A 22,520-nucleotide genomic window follows, 5' to 3' on the forward strand; every position below is an offset into this window, starting at 1 on the left:
AAGTAAAAGTCATGTGAGTTGTTTTGAGTTCAAAACTTGAAAATTGGACATCCGCTAAGAGTTCAATGATGCTACAATGTACACCTTGGCATGATGCAACTAGTCACCTCATACTCATCATTGAACCTTTTGATGTTGTCCTATATTTGGAACTATGCGATCATCTCTACAATTGCTAGATAAGGTCAAGTCAAAGAGCATCAAGTTGTTTCATAAAAGGAAAAGGACACCACAATGATAACCACATAATAAAACTACAAGATTCACTTTATCTAATAGTAAATCTTTGATCTTTACAAGCTACCCATGTTTCAAAAGTAAACACTAAAAGAATGAAGTACACTCACATGGCTATTGCAACTTTTTAAAGGAGATGGAGTGCACGGAGAAAAAGCAACATATCACTTAGAAGGAGATTAGATTCCATGCTTGAAGAGTGGCAAAACATATCTATTGTGGGTTGAAACCTTGATACACCAAACATGTACAATATCAAGAAAAGTAGATTTTTGCTATCACCATGTGCCTTTCAACGTGGCACCATAGAATGACCAAGCAAAGCTGTAAAAACCACCTTAGAAGCAACTGTCACTTGGTGAAGCATGACCACTTTGTGTTGTTTGCCATAAGAACAAATGAGAAGAATTGATGTGGTTTTGCATGTGATATCGTTCAGAGACACAATCTGCTTGTGAGCTGAATATGCCAAAGGACTTCCCCACCATTATTCTCTCTTCGTACCTGTGGTATTGCTATTGACAACTCCCAAAAACCAAAACATCCTGATTTCGTACCTTTTGATGTTTGGGTCGAGCGACAACATGGTTGTTGTATGATTAAAAAATAGAGATAGTTAGCTTGATTTAGTAATATTACCAGAAATGAGAAGTATTCCGAGATGATGTACATGGGTTGGCAAGGGTGGATATTGTGAGCAAGGGCCACTTTGCTACCTATGATGGAACTTGGCAAGTCCTTGCTTGTAGATTGTTTCGGTAAGGCGTGATGCTTTAAGCCAAGGAACCGTTAGGCATGTCACAAATGTGGAAGTGGCTAATGGCTTAGGGACATGGAGAGGGCCAAGGTCCTAGAGAATCACTCGCCAAAGGATCCTCTAGCCAAAGTGGATGGAGTGGATTAAAAATGCTTGTGAGAGAATAATAATAATTATGATCCTGATGACCCTCGTCATCATATCATCAGCATCATCAGGATCATCATCACGATTATCATCATGATTATCATCGTGAGCATCATCATCTGCGACTGATCTCATTGATCGCTTGCAATCGAGGGGTCCAAGACCGGCAGCGGCGCAGCATGACAGATCGGTAGGCACGCTGGAGCTCAGGGGTGTCACAGAGGCGGGTACTGCGATGGGAGCCGAGTTGGCCGAGCTTGTCTGCATGATGATCCATCATAGAATAACTAGAAGAAGAAGTGGCCCGCGAAGTTACAGAAGAAGCTGGAGGAGGAGAACAGGCGCTGGAGTAAGTCTGAGGCGTCGCACCGGGCTTCTCTCTCTTGGTGGGCGACCTTAATGGCTGATAATGGTAAGTCGTGCTGCTACTAGTGCTGCATGAGCTGGCGCTTCTCCTGGGAAGCTGATGGGATGATGTATGGCTGGCGAGGAGCCTGTCCTTCTCTGACGATGCGCCGTGTTTCGTCTCACGATGGCGGCTTATATGGTGACTGTAATTGGTCTCGTGACAATAATCAGCGTGAGGATATTGTTGATGCAACTGCTGTCGATCCCTGGGCGACGCGGCAGGGGTGTGGGTGCGAGGCGCACGTGCATGGGCATGGGCACATGCGGAGGAGGGGGTGGAGTGGAAGGGGAGGAGGAGGTAGAGGTGGCCGAGCTGGAGCTCCTCGTCGGGGAGGAGGCTGGGGAGGGTGGAGTGGTGGCCGGGGCGGAGCTGGCGGGAGTCTAGGTGGCAGATGAAGTGGTGGGGGTAGTCAAGCAGCAGCCGGATCACCTTCACCGGCTGCCGGAACTGCAGCACGCTCCCATCCACCAGCAGCACCCGCACCATCGCCGCCGCCCTGCGCCCTCTGCCGCCCCCACCCCCGCCCCCGCCCCCCTGCAGCTTCTCCTGTACAGCTAGCGATGGCCCCCCAACTGATCCCCCTCCTCCATTCATCGAGATATGTTGCTGCTGCTGCTGCTGCTGCTCTTCTGCTTCATCCTCTGCAGCTGCTGCAGTATATTGATATGCACCGCCCGCTGTTGGCCACCGCTCCCGAGACGACGACGACGGAGACGAACAAGCAGAAGCTGAAAAAGACCTAATTCCAGACGATGACCGCCTGCTTACCTTGAACCCCGCAGCCGCGCAAGAGGAGAAGTTGCCCATTGCATCGATGCTCTTCTTTACAAGGCGCAGTCGATCATACACAAACAGCATCCTTCCTTGTGCGGCCTATGGATCAGCTGTGGGGAAGGGGGGGGGGGGAGGGCTGTGTGCCTTGGCATGAAAGGAAAACTAGAATGTCCCATAAGCTGGATGCAATAATTATTAAAGTGGGTTTGCTCTTGTGGGTGGACTTTTGCGGATTGTAGACACTGCGAGAAGCCTCCACTTGGCAGCCCTCGGACAAAAACCCTCTCTCCACAACCTCTCTCTCTCTCTCTCTCTCGTTTTGACATATTCGGCTGACCCCTTGGGCATAAACCTGTGGGCCCTTTCGATGGGTCACACATGAGTAAGTAAATTCTTGACTTATAACTTTGGCTTGTAGAACGGCCCCTCCACTCCTCCAAAAGTTTCCTAAGCGCAAAACAAAAAGCGTAGCATACTCCATGAAGGGATTACAAAGGACAAGAGAAGAGGTTCTCTTCCATCAAGCACTCTTTGCTCCTAAGGCTTGGTGCTCTACCATGCCAATCACATTAACAACTCCTTAGATCTTGCGAATTTTAGTATCTTTCTCCCCTGAGTCGTGTAATGGGGAACCAGGTGGTATTCTTCTTGTCCACAGAGCTCAACTCTCTCTCTCTCTCTCTCTCTCTCTCTCTCTCTCTCTCTCTCTCCCAAAACAAGATCTAGCACTACACCTACACAAGTCAAGTCCTTTGCACATGTTAGCTTTCCACTGTTCTCATTTGCAGGTGACCATAAGCACCACACCCAACTCTAAATAAAGAAAAAGGGAACCCTTCCACTCTTTTCCTTTACCCTCCCTTTAGGGAACACCCCTACCTAAAATTCCACATCCTTCTTATTAGGAAAGAAAACTTTCTCCACAAGTTGACAAACTTTAAGGTGCTAAGAGATTGTGCCTGCTATCAAGTAATTGTATTCGAATTGTCCACTTGATTTCCTTTTTTTAGCAATCTCTGCTTGCTATTCTACTTTTGTAATGGGTATCATACTTTTTGAGGCACACAATACTTCGAACATGTACACACTATTGGTTTCTTAACCATAGAAAAATAGGGGCATCATGGGCTTCAAGATGGACTTTGCTTTGAGGTTGCAAGCCCAACCAAGCTAATGAGATTCCAACAACCGATCCTCATTCTCATAGTTCCCTCCAACACATTCAAGCGTTGGTTTTGCATTCACATGGCAGTTGCTTCCTTGGGCATTTTCCCCACCTTTCCTCTCTTCTCATTCTACGCCTTTGAAATTGCTTGGTTTTGCCATACCACACACACAAATAAAGTAAAGAAGAACACATGGAAGTGATGAAATGGGAGAGCCGGACCCATTTACATGCATTAGAGGGGGGACCATATGAATGTATGAGCCTAGGAAGAAGCGATAAAAGAGAAGATGGTAAAAGAGTGGGAGGCATATTAAGCATATGGCTAATGAGGATGAGAAGCTTGGATCAAGGTCGTCGTTAACACTTTGGATGCATATTCCCATAATCTCACACGCTAAGCCACCTCCGGTTTGGTCTCTTTCTCCTTGGCCTTAAGGCTTACGTCCTCTCTCCTCAAATATACTTTTCCATCACATTCCCACTCATCGATTGCACGACAGATTTTGTGGATCTCGCTTTATCACATAAATCTCGACATTATGTTTATAGGTAGGCTACATAAATTCTCTCCTCTCACAATTTACCACAAAAGATAAGGCTCACTACAAATTATTAAACACATGTATATGAGAGCGCATCCAACACAACACCTGCACCTAGGCGTGTGGGGTGGTTTCAAAATGTGAGGGGATGTGGACATGGACAATTCCGAGATGCCATTCTAATGCGAAATCATATAATATATATGATGTCTAGAATTGCATATTTGAAGAAGAGATATACTTGAATGACAAATTCCCAAGAAGGTTGGATTTTGGACCTCCCTAACGCTTTTGGAATCCACATTATATAATATGTGTGTGTAGAATTGCATATTTGAAGAAGATATATACTTAAATGAGAAATTCCCAAGAAGGTTGGATTCCGGACTCCCCTCTTAAACATAACACTTATGGAATCCATTGTCCCCATGGGCCACATGTGGATCCATTCCCCTGATTCCAAACAAATGTATAAAAACACTCTTGCATGCCTCCATGTAGGTCTATGTATAGCCCTAAATATGATGCTTATATGGTAGCCAGAGGCAACATGACTGACTGCCAAACAATCGATGTGTTTCCTTGTTGCACATAATACGTGCACATGGAGTTATTTCATGTTTTATGGCCCACATGTATTAAGTAGCACTAAGCCAAGGAAGGTATTTGCACCTCTCACGTTACGTATTGTAAAAGCTTGCCTTCTTGCACCCTAAGAAATTCAATTAAAATCTCGTAATTTAAGATGAAACACTTTTACAAATGAGGTAGAAAAACTTGTGAGTTTGTAAGGTGAAAAGGCTCATTCTATTCATCACAATTTAAGGGATTTTAAGATCAATGAAAGCCTATTATCTCTAACTTTTACATGAATAAGACACATATAATTCCTATTCAAAATATGAGTATCCCCTCAAAATGGTACATTTTGTACATAAAAAGTGTGAAAATGCGATATCACATACATTGAACCCACTTGCACTGATGATATATATATATATATATATATATATATATATATATATATATATATATATATATATATATATATATATATATATATATATATATATATATCTCTCTCTCTCTCTCTTTGCTCCTCAATATGCAAAATCATTTCATCAAAGGCTAATTTCTCTTTACATGCTTGAATACAAAAGTTAAGGGATATTTAATTGTCACCAAAATCACTATTGTGGGTGTTTCCTCTCCTCTTGCCACTAAAGCAGAGTTATAAATGAAGGTGCAACAACAATTGGAACTATTCAATTGCTAAATCTTAATCATCCAAGGCTTACTAAGGACTATTGTGGACCTTTTGTGGCCTACGAATGTCAATAAGAAGTTTACATGGATCTTTAAGACGATGAAGTGTTTCCATTTGTTTCATGGGGAAGAGAATTGGAGGAGAATTGTTGTATGAGAAAAGTTATAATTAGTAGGTGTGACTAGTCAATGAATTTGATTTGAAGCTACAAGTTTTGATATTGTTGTGCATTTAGTTTAAGATGCTAGAAATTTTGAAGGTAACTCCTTGTACTGCATGAATTTACTTATGATTATAAAGATTGTTACAAAGGTGACTTGTAATTCTTGAGTAGCTTATACACTATTTTCATGCTTCATTGTTGAGAAAAGAATGGATCTTGTTTTACATAATAGATTCATAACACATGGTTGAAAAACAATACAGTTAGAATGTATGTCTCATTTGGTAAAGCCTATGCTTGTAGTTAGAATATATGTCTTATTTGCTAAAGTTTGGCCTTTTTAAGATAGATGCTAGCTTGTACACTATACTTTTTGGACCTAGAAACATCAACGAAGTTGTATTTCATCATATCTCTTGTGTCAAAGCATACTTGTCATTATTGCTTGGTGGTTTACAACAATATCCCTACCATATTTCTTGATAACTTAAAAAAACTTAAATACCAATTATAAGTGTATAATGATTTTGTCAATACAATCAATTAATTTTCACATGAAAACACAATGTTGAATGGTATGCTCAATGATTGTCTAGTTTTGGCTAGCTTGATGAATACATTGAAAGAAAACATGGTAGGTCAAAAGATCATGATAAATTTATGCATAAGGTTATACCAAGCTATAGAAACATTTGATAGATTTTGATTGTTGAGCTATTGCTCCTAGGAATTAGCTTTGATCACCATCTTATATATGTTGGATGGAGGACAATGAGTGTAGATGTTTTGAGTGCTCAATAGTTATGATTTGCTAGAGAGTGGCCCTCTTTATCTATGTATTGTGTAGGAGGTTGGCCAATCATGGATACAAGAAAGCAACCCAAGTAGACATATAACCAACCACATGGGACGAGGCCTACTCTTGAAGAAAGCCTATAAAATGCCATGAGATGGAAGGTTCCTCAATACGTGCATGCATTCCAATACCTTCATTAACTTTTTCCATATTGACCCAATATCTAGATCCCCATAGGCCATCAAATAAACATTTTTTCAACACGGGCACACTAAAATATTTCAAGTGTCTATTAGAAAGCAAGGGTTTATTATGGAGATATGTGAGTGTGAGGCTTTCTGGTGAAGATGACTAGAATCCCATATACAAGAGAAATAGAGTAAACCATCAAAAGTCCATACAACGATATCCTTCATTCAACCATGTTGGCAACATTCTTCTTGTACATACACACACACACGCACACACACACACAACATTTGCACATACATGTACACATACATAGATACTAATATGTATACATAACACAAAATTATTAAGATTGATGTATGTATTAAGAATATGCCATGTAGTTTAAAAAAAAAAAACCAAAAATGGACATTGGGATAAATTCAATTACTTGTTTTTTACCCTATTTCAAACCATGTTTTTAGAGCTTATAAGTTTGTAAAATTAGCAAAAATCCAAAATCGATAAGTAGTGATAGATACTACAATAGATTAGAAGCATAGATGCAACTGCGAGATGCACTTATAACACATATTCACTTGCATGTAAAACTATAGACTGAAAGGATATCCTAATGCCAAATAAATGTGTGCACATACATGCACAAAACATCAGACTTTCACACACACATAAATGCAATCTTAACCACAGTATGGTTCAAAATTGCAGGTGCTCTACTTTTGGCCTTGCTTTCAAGACTAACCTAATAGCATAGACATGTAGAGAGAGAGAGAGAGAGAGAGAGAGAGAGAGAGAGAGAGAGAGAGAGAGAGAGAGAGAGAGAGAGAGAGAGAGAGAGAGAGAGAGAGAGAGAGAGAGAGAGAGAGAGAGAGAGAGAGAGAGAGCACTCAAAGCCCATTTGAGAGTTGCAACATCATAGAGTGTGGAGCAAAGCTAGCTTGAAGAAGAAGAAGAAGAAGAAGAAGCCAATTTCCACCAAAACTCAAAGGTATGCTTCCTATGTTTCTCTTCATGTTTAGAGTTTAGGATAAGGAGTAGAATTTCTCTTATTTTCTGTTGTTTTGGTTGCATGTTTGCTACATGCAAATGAATCTATAGCTACTCTCTCACATGTGGTCCTATTTAGAAAATGTGACTATACTTGTGTTGTTAAACATGACTTTGGTGTTCAAGGTTTAGAATTTGGGTAGGAGTTTTGTAGTATAAACACACCTATAACTACACCTATAAACATGCTTTGTCTAAAGTATAAATGCAAATTTATCTACATGCATAAATTTGTTTATGTCTTCTTAGACTTCTTTAAGGATGTCTAATCTACTATTATTTTATTTGGACTAGGATTTTTGTTCACAAGTTGAAGGTGGGTTTCTCTTCTTGTGTGAAGAAGAAGAAGGAAAGGAAGAGGAGGAGGAGGAGGAATCATTCGAGTTTTACTAAAATTCAAAGATATGGTTTCATTGGGTGTTTGATAGGATTTACCTTCTTCCCTATTGTTTTGCATTGTAATGGCAAAGTGGATGAGTGTTCTAAGTTATGAATTACCATCATTATGTTTTTCTTGGGATTGAAGTGTAGGTCTGTGGCATGTATGTGTGTTATATTACATGTATTTAGATGGGGATGATCATGTTTTAAATCCCTTAACTCGTAAGTAATGCTTGGTTTAGAGGCCATGATAGTTAAATTGTTAGGAGGAGACTACTCAAGTGACTTGGTAACCTAGTCACAAAAATTTGTTTGTAGAATCTAAGGATTGGTAGTTTGAGATACAACCTCATCATATATCTTCATTTTGTTATAGAGATTGGTTTAGGTTATAAAGGCTCATATGGTTTGGAGCATGAGAGAGCCCACACGTGCAGCTTTTCCTAGCCTATGCATATGCCTATAATTATACCTATGTGTACATGGCATATGCCAAGCCTATGTATTGCATAAGTGTAGATTATACCATGTGTAGCCTATGCCATGCATATATGTATGTTGTACATGTGCACATACGTATGTGTATACATATGTGTATGTCATGTTTATATAGGTGTGTATATCTATGTGTATACATACATGTAAGTCATCTATATGTTTAAACATATGTGCATGTGTATGTGTACATATGTATATACCTATGTGTATGCCATGTGTACATATATGCGTATTTCATGCCATGCATATGCATATCTGCATGTCACGTGTGTGTGTGTGTGTGTGTGTGTGTGTGTGTGTGTGTGTGTGTGTGTGTGTGTGTGTGTGTGTGTGTGTGTGTGTGTGTGTGTGTGTGTGTGTGTGTGTGTGTGTGTGTGTGTGTGTGTGTGTGTGTGTGTGTGTGTGTGTGTGTGTGTGTGTGTGTGTGTGTGTGTGTGTGTGTGTGTGATTTGTATGTGTATGTGTTACAAGAATGAAAAAATTGAAGTGCATCAATAAGCACAATACCTTCAAGATTTTCAAGATATTATTAGAACATATTGTCGGATGGCAACATCTTGAACCATAAACACAATATATAAAGGAGTTTTAGTGCTAGGAATTTGCAAGAAAAGAATGTTTTGTATTAAGCAACATATCTCAATAGAGTACAAGGATTAGAAATGAATAAAGTATGCTAGGATATGGGTGGAGGACCAAATTGGTGCCTACAAACTAAACCAATCCATGTATTAGTAGTAAGAACTAATAAATAGATTTGCAACATAGGTGTCAATGTTCACCCTTGGTTGCCATTCCTTTCAACCCATATTTGAGTTTACCTTAGTTGACCCCATGATCCAAGTGGAATACTGAGGATTCGAGTGAACTGTTCCACATATGCTAGTACAGATTGTATTGACTCCTTGGTAGGGGCCATTCAACCCTGTGTTAATCATCAACAAGAAAGTATGAACAAAGAAATGGAGGTGGGCGAAGAAGAGGGATTGGTAAGTGGAGAAGAATGGACCTTTTATATATGTGTATCAGAGGGTCTAGGGGATCAAAAGAAAGTATGGAGGGAAGGATAGGACATGCACTGAGGACCATTATAACTGGAGACATGATGGCCTCTTTTCATTATTCTCACATAATGCTATAAGTACATTATGGAACGGGGTAAATACTATTGTATGACCATAGAAACACTTATAAGGATTGAAGTATAGATGCACGAGTGGGGGCATTTTAAATCAAACCTGAGAGGGTGTACAAGAATTGTTATAACCCTGCTAAAGCCATGCTAAAAGAGAAAGCAATTAATATCATGTTGTTGCATGAACAAGACATGGGAAAACACCCATTTATACACTTGCACACGGAAAATATGTATGGAAAAGAATACCAATGTAAGAGAATGCACCATTGTTATGAGAATATTATTGCCATGCATGTGTTGATGCCAAACCTCCATGACAATCTAATCTCCTAGTGGGTCCAATAGTTCCTTTAGCTTTGGTGATTGGTGGCAACTTGATTTTTGCTCTAGTCAAGTCTAAGTCATGGGCTCTATCTATCTAGGTCTTGTATTTCTATTTTTGCTAGCCCAAGCAAGCATGTTGCATTGGAGAGTTTGACATCTCATCCGAAAGGTCGACTTTTTTCATTGAAGAGTCCAACATCCCATTCCTAAAGCCTTTGCATATATCCTTGTTCTTCCACACTTGCACTACCCATCAAAGATATCTTTTTAGAGGACAAGTCTAAGGGAAGGAGCCCTTGCACCACCCATCCTCGGGTAAGTCACTCATGAATATATGTGTACATTAGGTGGGTTCAAAATAAGGTATTTTTAAATTACCATTTCTATACATTTTTTACATATAGAAGGGTGTAATATAAAGGGGTTATTTACAGATTGAATAAAAAAGGGTTATGTTTTATTTAGAAAAAATTCATAGATAAGGATATTTATAAATACGCCTTGAATGCACGTGATGTAGAGGATATACATATAGTAACTTCCCCAAGCACCCATAAAAGATCTCTTTTTGGAGGGCAAGTCTAAGGGAATGAGCCATTGAAGACCCTATGTCCAATGCTCATCCAATGATGATGATGTTTCTAATGTGCTACCTATTCTAGTTAAGGCACTTATGGTTGCCTCTAATGGCCGTTCTCAAAACCCTGATCTGAGACTATTATGGGATTATTCTTGGGTATAGAAGTAGCAAAATCTAGAGTTGGAGTGGAGGAAAGTTCTACTATAGGATGTTCTCCATTACCATGTTGACTTCAACGTGGAGGTGAAGTTCTTATTGAAGAATATCCCAAAGTTGTAAGAGTATCTTTTCTCTTTGATGAATATTGCTACCTTAGCTCTTGTTTCTTTTGCTTTATTTGACCTAGACTTGGCTCCAAAGTGTTCTAGGGGCCATCCTCAGGGGTTTCACTATATTTATATCATTTATAGCACACGCATTCAAGGATTATTTATAAATACCCTTATTTTATGAATTTTTCTTCGATTGATATTTTTCTATTCTATTTTATTTGTAAATAGCCCATTAATATGGCACCCTTTTATATATAAAAAATGTATGAAAATGGTATTTGAGAAATACCTTGTATTGAACCCACATGATACATGCATATATTTATGAGTGACCCCCCTTTAGGAGCCATCCTTTTTTTACTAGACAAGGGATTGTGATAGGAGATATTAAGGAGATCAAGAAAGCCACAAGTTAGGATACCAAGCAAAAGTCGTCCAAAGAATATCTATCCTAGCATTAAAACAATAATCGAGGCAATCCTAGTAGGAGTGCTATTTGTTTAAAGCTAAGGTGGAGTCTACTCAACATCTTCTTTGGACCCAGTAAATGGAGCACTAGTAGGAAGGTCTACTTCAACAACTTGATATCATGAACTACCTACTAGATGCCATCTAGAGTGTCCAAGATTGACAAAAAGGTGAGGTTGTGAAGTGGGACAATTCATTGAGGCTTTGGTGTTAGCACTAGTTTTCTACAAACTTCCTCGGTCTCCTCTTTGGATGCATGTTGTTTTTTGGATACAAAGTTATCATTTGAATTATAATCCATTTCCACCACTTCCACCTCAACCCCTTGGCCCACCACTATAAGATACATGCCTCATACCGACGTTTAAAGTGACAAATATGTTCACCAAAAGAATTGCTCCCATCATCGCTAAACATGTTGGTATTCATGTCTCTATAAAACCGTCGCTATTGGCATCGTTATTAGCGTCCCGCAATGCCAATAACGACACAGATAGCGATGCTTTGTGATGCAAATTACGATGCCAATAGCAACACGTGCAGAAAATTTGCGATGCTAATAACGACACTTACATTTAAGACAAATTATATGCTGTAATTACATTCTACAAATGGGTTACATATAAAGTGTACAATGGTTGTCAAAATGAAGGAAAAGTGTACTTGAATCCACTAAACTGATACATAAAATAAATACATGATCACTTAATGAAAGCACTCATGGAATCATTGCAAGATACAAAGCATGATAATAACATAGTGTATAGAAAATGCCTACATAAATCATAGGATCAAAAAAGAAGAGGATGTGCACTCCACAAATCCAAGCACAAGCTATAGATCCTCACCATCTGAAAGCTTGTCCCGATGCAAAGGAGCGTCCAACGGACTCTGCAAAGAAAGAAAAAACTACACATCAGTCCACTATACAATAATGCATTTTAATTAAAAATAGTAACTATAGACAAGAAAGATGAGAGACTTACTAGACTGCCGCGTGCATACAATCTATCGATCAATGCAGTGAGACCGTGTCTCTCTGCATAGGCCAATGGGATCGTGGTTTATAATGGAGTGCTACAAAGAAAAAAAATACAATTGTTAGAAACACAATTGTCAGTACAAGCAATATTGCAAAAAAAAGAGCAAGAAGAACAAAATAAAAACTTACAAAGTCCTCCAGATAAGTCCTTTGACCGCCACTCCCAAGATGATGGACCACTCCTGTCTCTAGTCGTGCCCTCGCCGCCTCATGCTGCTGTCTCCAATGTCCTAGAGAATGTGTAGCCTCCTCCCTAAGTCGGCGCTAGTCATCTGCATCTAGCCACTCGAGCTTTGAGGCCCCACTCTTAAGTTCCTTGCATGCATCCAATCTTCTGTGGGACATGTACGCACGTATGGACTCCATCATTGAGCCTGTGGAAAATCTATCTGCTGCGGTGGATACGAGAAACTCCTCTGCAAGGACGCTACTATATAGTCCTTGCTCCCCTTCGATATGTTCTTCCAATGATCCAAGACGTTGTGCCAAAAAACTGCACAACTCTCTCATACGAGCCATCACCCTCCTTCCCTCATCATTCATGATGACAACTCCTATCCTATCATCTACAAGGTATCCATACCCCTCTAGGTTATGTCTAAGATGTGTTCTCTCCCACTTGCGACTGTGCTCCTGGGCATATCCAGGAGACCCCTGTACATCTGGTGTACCCACGGGGGTGGCATCTCTCAGAGTAGCACCCATAGGGATGCCACCTACAGACGGTTGAGCAGAAGATGGATTGATCGGAGTAGACGTTCCCACACGTGTGACAAATCCCACAAGTGATACAACTCCAACAGAACGATGAGACAGAGACACTGCGTTGGTACCTCCACAACAACCACCTGAGCCACCCTCTCTCGAACTTGCACGAGAGCGAGGAGTAGCACATGTATCTTGAGCCAACCATAGGCTCATCATATCCACATCCTCGCAGCATCCCCCAGAACCACTCCCTTCATCCGGCCCAAGTCTGCAGTATCGACCTTGTCTACTAGAAACCGAAGCATTAGAGTGTGTCGAAGCAGATATAACAGAACGTCTTGATGGTGTCAAAGACATCTCCTAGTCCACAATATCTCTGAATTGAGCCATCTGATATGGAGATATACATGTGAAGATCTCCTACAACTCCTCGTCGCTCATCCCTCGACTCATCGTGCTATCCAAATATCCACAAAGGTCACCTCCACAAACAAAAATTGATGTTAGCATAATCAATTTAAAGATTCAAGCAAAGCATGTTAATATAACTCTGAAAAAAATGATACTACTTAAAATGCATATTCTAGAGTACCCTTATAAGTGATTCATCAAGGAATTGAGTAGGTGGATGCTACAAGTATGACGTAGCCTATGGTCCCATGTCAATCTCTTGACACAACTCTGCATACACTGGAAGGTCGATAGAAAGGTCACCACAAAAGGATGATTCCACCTCATTTTCAAAGAATTATTGGCCTTCTATCTTTCCATTATCGTTACTCGATTCTTCCTCCTCTACATGCTCCAAGCTTTGGGCGACCTCCACCCCTTGCAATATTGACCCCTCTAACTGCATAATGTCCTCATCTATGTTGGGAACATTACTTTCATCATATATTCTCACACTTCGGTGAGATGAAGGTACAACATACCACCATCGAGGTTGTTCGGGGTTTGGATAGAAAATTACATGTTCAAAATCACATATAAGAGAGATTTAACATTTGTGACATATACCATGTCTTAATAAAATTTAAAAAAACATGAGTTCATGCACTTGTTCACAATGGGCCGGCATGACAAACATGTCGTGAAAATCCATCCATCTTTTTTTGAAATCTATTTCGAGAAATCTATTTTGAGAAATCTAGATGGACCTCGTCGAACAATTGCCCCACTCCTTCTAGTACTACATTGAACCATTACACATCGAATAGGATCATAGAGAAGCTACAGTAATCCATCGTGATAATACTTTACAAGTTTCCAAAATACTCCATCTCTTCTATAACAGTGTTTAGATCTGTGGCTCGCTGTCGGCTCTCTTGCTCAAACTTTCCCATGACACCACAATCCGTTGTGGAGCACATTTTGTCAATATACTCCATGCGAAAATGTCGTTCGCGTGACCATGTTGCACTGTATATTTTGTATTGTACATTGAAATAGTTAATTAGTTGTCACATATAAAATCTAGATACGACAGCTTATAAAACATGTAGTTAGCTTTGGACTACATCCCCTTAAGAACTCCCACTCCTCAATAGAGACATCCACCCCTTCGTGAGAGACTGCGATCAAAGCTCCATGTAACCATTGCATAGACATAAACCACGGTATCTCCTCCATGCCCTTGGGATATCGAATTGGTCGATGGTGTGTACTACGTCAAATTCGGATCGTGCTTCTTACCGATCTTTCCTGGATTGCTCGTACCTAGCGAGCCACGTCTCCATGGAGGCATAATTCAACATACAAAAACGATTCACTTTCTCCTCCATTGCAGCATCCATCCTTTTTTCTACCTCATTTCCAACCACCACATCTCCACTGAGTCTATCATCGTCCTTCAGTGACCATAGCATACTATTGTCTAAATCCACCGTGGTAGCCATTGTGAAATATGCACTAACGCCTCAGACACCAACCAACCTTCACTCATGCTACCTTCTGTCTGAGCTCGTTGTCACACAAAGCCTTTTAGGGTTTTCATGAAGTGCTCCAAGAAGAACATCCATTGCATATGGACAGGTCCCGCAATCTCCACTTCATTTACAAGATACACCAGGAGGTGGATTTATATCCTGAGCATGCTAGTGGGTAAGTACTTCTGAAAGAGACAAACCGTCTCCACTGCTCCTCGCCTTACGGATTCAATAGAGGATGTCTTGATCTCCTTTCTATGAGATCCATTGCACTAAATTTGGCAACCTATAAATTGCAGCGTATATTTCTAAAGTGAGACATCCTGCGATCGTGATCAGTAGTATAAACTACCACAAATAAAGAAGCATTACGAACACTGACTAGACTCAATAACAAAATATGCAGGCCACTTACAATCCATTCGTAGTACAAACCTAACATATATTATGCCAATCATGGGATTTTAGCCTTGAAAGTTAGTCATCTTTAGAAAAAGAAAATCTGAGAGAACACATCACTTCACAATGCACTCTTCTTTAATGGACAAAACCCAAGGAGCACAAGGCTGTTGCAAGTGACCTTCAGCACTCGTCGACTGCTGTAGCCAAAGCATCTCCATCTTACCTATCTCCTTCAAATCCATTCATGCATGACAGAGTCTCTCTTTCTTGTGATGTGGTCACATAGTAAGCTGCCCACATTTGTGAAAATATGCATGGGATCCAACAAGTGGTTGATCTATAAGTGGGTCCAATATGGTAACTCGTAGAAAATTGAGAACTGTCACATTCCATTTGAGTGCGACTCCGAGTGGACCATTTTCAACTCGTACCAGCTTTGGGCGTTCATTCGTGTTGGAGGTAGTCCAAGAAAACCTTCCCTCAGTTCATGACCCTCCAGCAAGAAAGTGGTGTATCCTTGATATACCATCTTCTTCATGGTTTGTGACCTACAATGGACATACATGATAACCTAGGGTAACCAGACAAGTTTCAACATCTCTATTCTGTGAATACAACCTTGGACGAGCTTGCTATGATAGATATGACCAACGAGAATGGAAGCCTACTTACCTGAGCACTCCCCGAATCTTGGAAAGTCATATAGGGTCCACATGAGAATGGCTTGTATATTGGCGGACCGTCAACCATCACGCTTGCTCATATCTTTCACAGCGATCCCCTCCTCCACAAGATCTTATACTCATTGACTAATGAACGGAGATAGACGTCCGTATTCTTGGATTTGTAGCGGCTAGAAATGAGCAAGCTAAGGATTAGGTGTCCTTTCTTCATAGAAAGCCATGGTGGGATATTGTAGTTAAACAAGGACTACAAGCCACACACTGTAAGAAGTAAAATGGGTTCACGCCATCCATAGCAAGACCGAGCCCTTGGCTCTCCTATAAAGCTTGGAAAGGTAGAGTCAATGTGGCTCTCCATGTGCGTGAATCCACTGATATTCGTTGGACTCCATCTATGGATCTATTCTGTGCATGCCACATTGTCAAGCTTGCCAAGCCTGACGTACAAAACATGTGATACATATGGGGGATAAGTGAAAAGTGTCTAAGAACTTTCTGAGGGATGGTTTTTCCTTGCAAGTCCTATCGATACCTATGAGCACCACACTTTGAACATGTCTCCATAGTCTCGTATTCTCCTCGAAACAACACGCAATTGTTGACACATGCATGGATACTGTTGTAGTCCATGCCGAGCTTTTGTAAAACATGTCACACATCATCACGAGACTTAGGCATGGTATTTTCAAGTGGTAATATATGATACTTTCGCAACCTAAAAACAAATCATAAAACACCTTGAAAAAGCACTTTTTTTAAAAATAATGGTGCCAAAAAGAAATCAACAAAGTATACGTAGAAGGTACCTAAACAACTCGGTCACACTCACATCGCTTCACCTGTATTTTTCTTGCATACTTAGGAGTGCAAGCAATGTCTTTAGGCGAGATACTCGGCACCCATCATATAAAGGTATGGATGCTTCCTCTCTAAGTGGATCAAATGTCTCAGCATCCATGGGCATCAATGCATCGATCATTGCCTCCATCTCAGGCTCCAAGATTGTAGGAAAGTCTGAAATGTTACATGTCTCCTCTGGTATTGATGGTATAAATTGGGTAGTAGTGCCTTCCAAGTGGTGGATTGGCTTAGGCACTCTATCCATCGCATGCCCACGAACTCTTCTAACTGGATGCAATAGGTGCACTCCTCCTTATGACGAGACGTCACTTCTCCCTGTATAAATTTAATGATCGCATCCAATGTTTTTGTATATGATATTCAAATAGTTTGCGAATATAATGCATGACTGATACACACTAAGCCTACCGTTTGCTCAAAGTCTGAGATCACCTGATCAATGATCTCCAATTAAAACTCACCAAAGCGTACTATGTGTTCTATAGACAAGCATTGCTTTTGTCTGATTGCCAGCTTGCATTGAGAGCAAGGACATGGGACACATCGATTAAGATACGCCTCACAATCTTGAACATCACGACCTTCATCGTTTTCCATTTTGTCTACGTTACAACAAACAATTTTTTTTTGTTCTCGTTCTCTTTTTTTTTCTTAATTTGTTTGAGAATGGATTTCTTCTCTTGTAACTCAATAAAATTAGCGTCAACTAAAGTCTTAGTTTTCTCCCCCTTTCTTTGTACCTTTCTTTGTGCTCTTCATTTTATGTTCTCTCCCCTTTCTCTTTCTTTCTCTCTCTCTCTTTCTTTGTTACCCCTCTCTTTGTTTCTCTCCACCTCCTTATGTTTTCTCACTCATTCTCCTCTCTCTCCCCCCCTCTCTCTCTCAATCCATTTCTTTGTTATCTTTCATGTTTATTCTCTCTCTTTCTCGTTCTCTTTTCCTTTTTCTTTCTTCTTCTCCCTCTCTCATTTCCTATCTTTCTTTCTCTCTCTTTTTCTTTGTTGGCCCTCTCTTTGTTTCTCTCCACCCCTTTATGTTTTCTCACTCAATCTCCTTTCTCCCTCTCCCCCCCCCTCTCTCTCTCTCTCTCTCTTTGTTATCTTTTGTGTTTATTCTCTCTCTCTCTCTCTCGTTCTCTGTTCCTTTTCCTTTCTTCTTCTCCCTCTCTCATTTCCTATCTTTCTCCCTCAATGTACCTCATTCTCAAGAAAAACTCTCTCTTTGTTTCTCTTCACCCCCTTGTGTTTTCTCACTCATTCTGCTCTCTCCTTCCCTCCCTTCCTCTCTCTCTCTTTCTATCTTTCTTTGTTATCTTTCATGTTTATTCTCTCTCTCTCTCTCTCTCTCTCTTTCTCTCTCTCTCATTCTCTCTTTCTTTTCCTTTATTCTTCTCCCTCTCTCATTTTCTCTCTTTCTCCCTCAATGCACATCATTCTAAAAAAAAACAAACAAAAAAAAGAAGAAATTACAAGAACAAACCCTCTCTTTGTTTCTCTCTACCCCCTCGTGTTTTGTCATTCGTTCTCCTCTCTCTCTCTCTCTCTCTCTCTCTCTCTCTCTCTCTCTCTCTCTCTCTCTCCCCCTCCCCCTCTCTCTCTCTTTCTCTCTTTCTTTATTATGTTTCATGTTTATTCCCTCTCGCTCTCTCTCTCTCTCTCTCTCTCTCTCTCTCTCTCTCTCTCTCTCTCTCTCTCTCTCGTTCTTTCTTCCTTTTCCTTTCTTCTTCTCCCTTACTCATTTCCTCTCTTTCTCCCTCGATGCACCTCATTCTCAACAAAAATAAACAAAAGAAAAGAAAAAAGAACAGGAACAAGCCAAGAGGGAGCAATGTACTCACCGCAAAGGCCCAAGGATGGATTCTTTGTCTCCTCTTCATGATGGTTCCTCTTCGCCCTTTGCGCACTTCCTCCTCTTCTTTCCAAGCGGCAACGGTGAGATGTTAAGGACTATATCATGAAGTGTATGCCTTGTCATCATCAGAACGAGGATAACACCCATAAGCCAAGTGGTTTGTTGTAGCCATTGCCTATCCTTGAAGGCAAATAGATACATGTTACTATAGATTTCATTACTGGCTTACCTACTACCAAGAAGGGTTGAAAAAGCATTTATGTAGTAGTTGACAGATTCACTAGGGATATCTTTAGATTGCATGGATTACCATAGGTGATTGTGGATGATAGGGATACCAAGTTTATGAGTAACTTCTAGTAGGCGATATTTAGCTCCATGGATACTAAATTGGCTCCTTCTATAGCCTATCATCCACAGACTGATGGTTAAATAAAAAGGATTTATAAGTGGTTACATTTAGCTTATTTTTCTAATAATAACTCCACTCATTCTAGCATTGGACTTTCACCCTTTGAGTCAATGTATGGCTATAAGATGCCCCTATACCTACAGTTATTTTTAGTGAGAAGTTCAAATCTCATAGAAATAAAGAATCGAAAAGAATGCATCCTCTTCTTCAACAATGTAAGATGAATCTTTGAAAGCTCAAAATTAAATGAAGATGTATGCTAATGAGAAGAGGTGACCCTTGAAGTTCAATTAGGGAGAGTTAGTTTTATTGAAAGTACCCAAGTCTCACAATTCTACTTTAAAGGATGGATCCAACAACAAACTTGTTCACAGGTTCTATGGACCCTACAAGATCTTGAAGCATATTGGAGACTAGGCATATAAATTCAAACTTCCCTCGACCATTAAGATTCATAATGTATTTCACGTTAGTCAGCACAAGTGGAAATAGTTTATGAGCTGCCCCATATGGATGAAGAAGGACTTATTCAATACATTTCTAAGGAGATCATAGGTAAGTATGACAAGAAGGTTTTCTCTAGCCCTATCATTGAGTATTTGATCAAGTAGAAGGGTTTACCACTTCAGGAAGCTTCTTGGAGGCCATATACTATTTTGGATAAGTTTTGCTATCCACGGGATGCAAATATTGAGGCATAGTCAACATGGGATCCATTTGTGTTATAAACAAGGTCTAGACAATAGTCTATTTTAGAATAGATTGTACTTTGCCTAATTTTCAAAAATATGCCACCTACATAGAGTCATAGTACTCTTCAATAACTACATCTTGGCATGTAGCACACCCTTTTTGGATACTTCTATTAGAAGATATGGTAGTTTTGTTCAAAATGACCTATGTTTTACAACGGGCTATCTATTTCTTACAGAGTCAATTTCTTGAAGATGTGAAGGCTCCAATTTCTTTTAAAGGCATTTGCATTATGTATATAGTAGAGGCTTTCCTTTAAGTCTTCATTTCAAAAAATAACTCTTCATTACTTGATTCACTTCTTATATTTTGTATAACTAAAATCAGAGTAGTACTTTGTTTCATCCATCCTTCTTTACAATTGTAAATTTTCTTTTGTGGACAAAAACCTTAGGGCAAGGATGGATTGTAAGAAGCTAGGAAGACATGGTTTAGTGAGAGAGTTATTAATAATACCTTATTACATTGGCATAGATATAAAAAGTGTAAGACATGTAATTTTTGGGATCTTTTGCAACAATACAATTATTGTCTCTCATCTCACCTGCTTGTACTTAGCTTTCATGGCTTCTCTCTCTTCTTTATTATCTTTTTAGTATTTTTATCTTCTCATTACTCATTCTCTCTCCTCTTTTCTCTCTCTTTTGATCTTCTTTCTCTCATCTCTCAGCCCTCTCCTTGACATCTAACCACATGACTTCTCACAAAGAGTGGTTTAGAGAGATGCATAGTCTAGAATCTCTAGGCTATGTGGATACAATGGGCAATACAACTTATCCCATTACTCATGTTAAAAATTTTCCTTTGAGTATGCAAGATGGAGAAACTAAGTACTTGACTGATGTGTGGCATATACTATTGAGAAACATGAATCCTTTAGCAAGATTTAGCTATGGAGGACGAAAGTCAATGACAAGAAGCATGATGATTGAGACTAGACACATTGACTATTACTCAAGTGAATTGGGTTCCAAGATAGATTAGCAGGGACTCAAAAACAAAATCTTGAGCAGAGAGAGACAAGAAAAAAAGTACAAAGTACAATAACATTCTCATTCAAATGATTGTCAAGTACACTCTTTTATAGTTGTAGGATGGTACCACTTTCCTCATTGTGCCTTTGGGATAAAGATAACTCTTCCTAGATTATACTACATGTTTCTTGCCTAGCTATTCCATACAAAGAGGTACATATGGACGTGATTGCATATTTCTCAATATATATCAAATAGTACCAAAATCTTTGTTTTTATTCATTAGACAGTAGAATAGAGATTGAAGGTTTAGTTCACATCTAATGGTTGTTATGTAAAAGATCTCAAAAATGATTGTAGGTTGATTGCAAAAGAGAAACATGCTTGTAGTATACCTAAAATGGATGTTGCCAATATCATCTTCCAAGAAAACATTCCTTTATTTCCCCATGGCAACTTGTCATCATTGACCGCTACCATGCATTTACCATCAAATGCAAGCACTTGGAATAATCATCCAAACAATATCCAACAATCAATTTAATGCAAAAACATTTAGGATGTTGTTTGATCAATCAACAAAAACAATGGCATCCTTTTTCAAACATTGCCGGAATAGTCGTGATAACCTTTCCATTGCATATTCACTCTCCCCCTTGGGATAAAAGAGCGATTTTACTTAACACTCCCTTCCTTTGGGTAGGAGGGCGAAGAAGAGCCGTCGTCACGAAGAGGAGCCGCCAAACCCTTCTTCGAGTCTTTACGGTGAGTGCATTGTCCATTCTTGCTTTGCTTTTGTGTTTTCTCTCTCTCTTTTACTTGTTTTTGGTATAATCTATGTATATTGAGAGAGAGAGAGAGGAAATGAGAGAGAAAGAGAGGGAGAGGGAGAGGGAGGGAGAGGAAATGAGAGAGAGAGAGAGAAGGAGAGGGAGGAAATGGGAGAGGGAGGGAGAGAGAAAGAGAGGAGGAGGGGGAGGGAGAGGGAGAAAAAATGAGAGAGGGAGAGGGAGTTTTCTCTCTCTCTTTTGCTTGTTTTTGGTATAAAATATGTGAATTGAGAGAGGGAGAGGAAATGAGAGAGAAAGAGAGGGAGAGGGAGAGGGAGACATTAAACATAATAGGGAAATGAGAGAGGGAGAGGAAATGAGAGAGGGAGAGGGAGAGGGAGAGGAAGAGGGACATTGAAAGAGAGAAAGAGAGGGAGAGGGAGAGGGAGGGAGAGAGAAAGAGAGGGGGAGGGAGAGGAGAAGAGAGAAAAAACATTAAACATAATAGGGAAAGAGAGAAAGAGAGGGTAAGGGTGAGGGAGGGAGAAGAAATGAGAGAGGGAGAGGAGAGAGAAAATAATGAGAGAATGAGAGGAGAGAGAAAAGATGTTAAACATAATAGGAAAAGAGAGAAAGAGAGGGTGAGGGTAAGGGTGAGGGAGGGAGAGGAAGAGAGAAAAGGAAATGAGAGAGGGAGGGGAGAGATAAAAAGAAATGAGAGAGAGAGAGGAGAGAGAAAAAACATTATACATAATAGGGAAAGAGAGAAAGAGAGGGAGAGGGAGAGGGAGAGGGTGAGGGTGAGGGAGGAAGAAGAAATGAGAGAGGGAGAGGAAGAGAGCAAAAGGAAATGAGAGAGGGAGAGGAGAGAGAAAAAATGAGAGAAGGAGAGGAGAGAGAAAAAGAGAGAAAAGATGTTAAACATAATAGGGAAAGAGAGAAAGAGAGGGTGAGGGTGAGGGTGAGGGTGATGGAGGGAGAG

The 22,520-nt window shown here is 40.0% G+C and overlaps 1 protein-coding gene across 1 annotated transcript; it reads right to left on the bottom strand.

Annotated features, from left to right (window-relative positions):
- Positions 1-410: 410 nt before the first annotated feature.
- LOC148030686 (uncharacterized) lies at positions 411-2,612 on the bottom strand. Its single transcript, XM_087687038.1, has one exon. The coding sequence runs from the start codon at positions 2,406-2,408 to the stop codon at positions 1,257-1,259; it is 1,152 nt and encodes a 383-aa protein (XP_087543164.1). The 5' UTR covers positions 2,409-2,612; the 3' UTR covers positions 411-1,256.
- Positions 2,613-22,520: the final 19,908 nt, after the last annotated feature.

This window comes from Lygodium microphyllum, chromosome 10 (assembly GCF_053477565.2).
Source record: "Lygodium microphyllum isolate KBCC chromosome 10, Lygodium_microphyllum_v1.1.10, whole genome shotgun sequence".
In the NCBI taxonomy this organism is placed as follows: Eukaryota; Viridiplantae; Streptophyta; class Polypodiopsida; order Schizaeales; family Lygodiaceae; genus Lygodium; species Lygodium microphyllum.

Bases quoted from the DNA above. Each gene is read 5' to 3' on its own strand.
- LOC148030686 (XM_087687038.1), bottom strand. From the start codon at position 2,408: ATGCTGTTTGTGTATGATCGACTGCGCCTTGTAAAGAAGAGCATCGAT.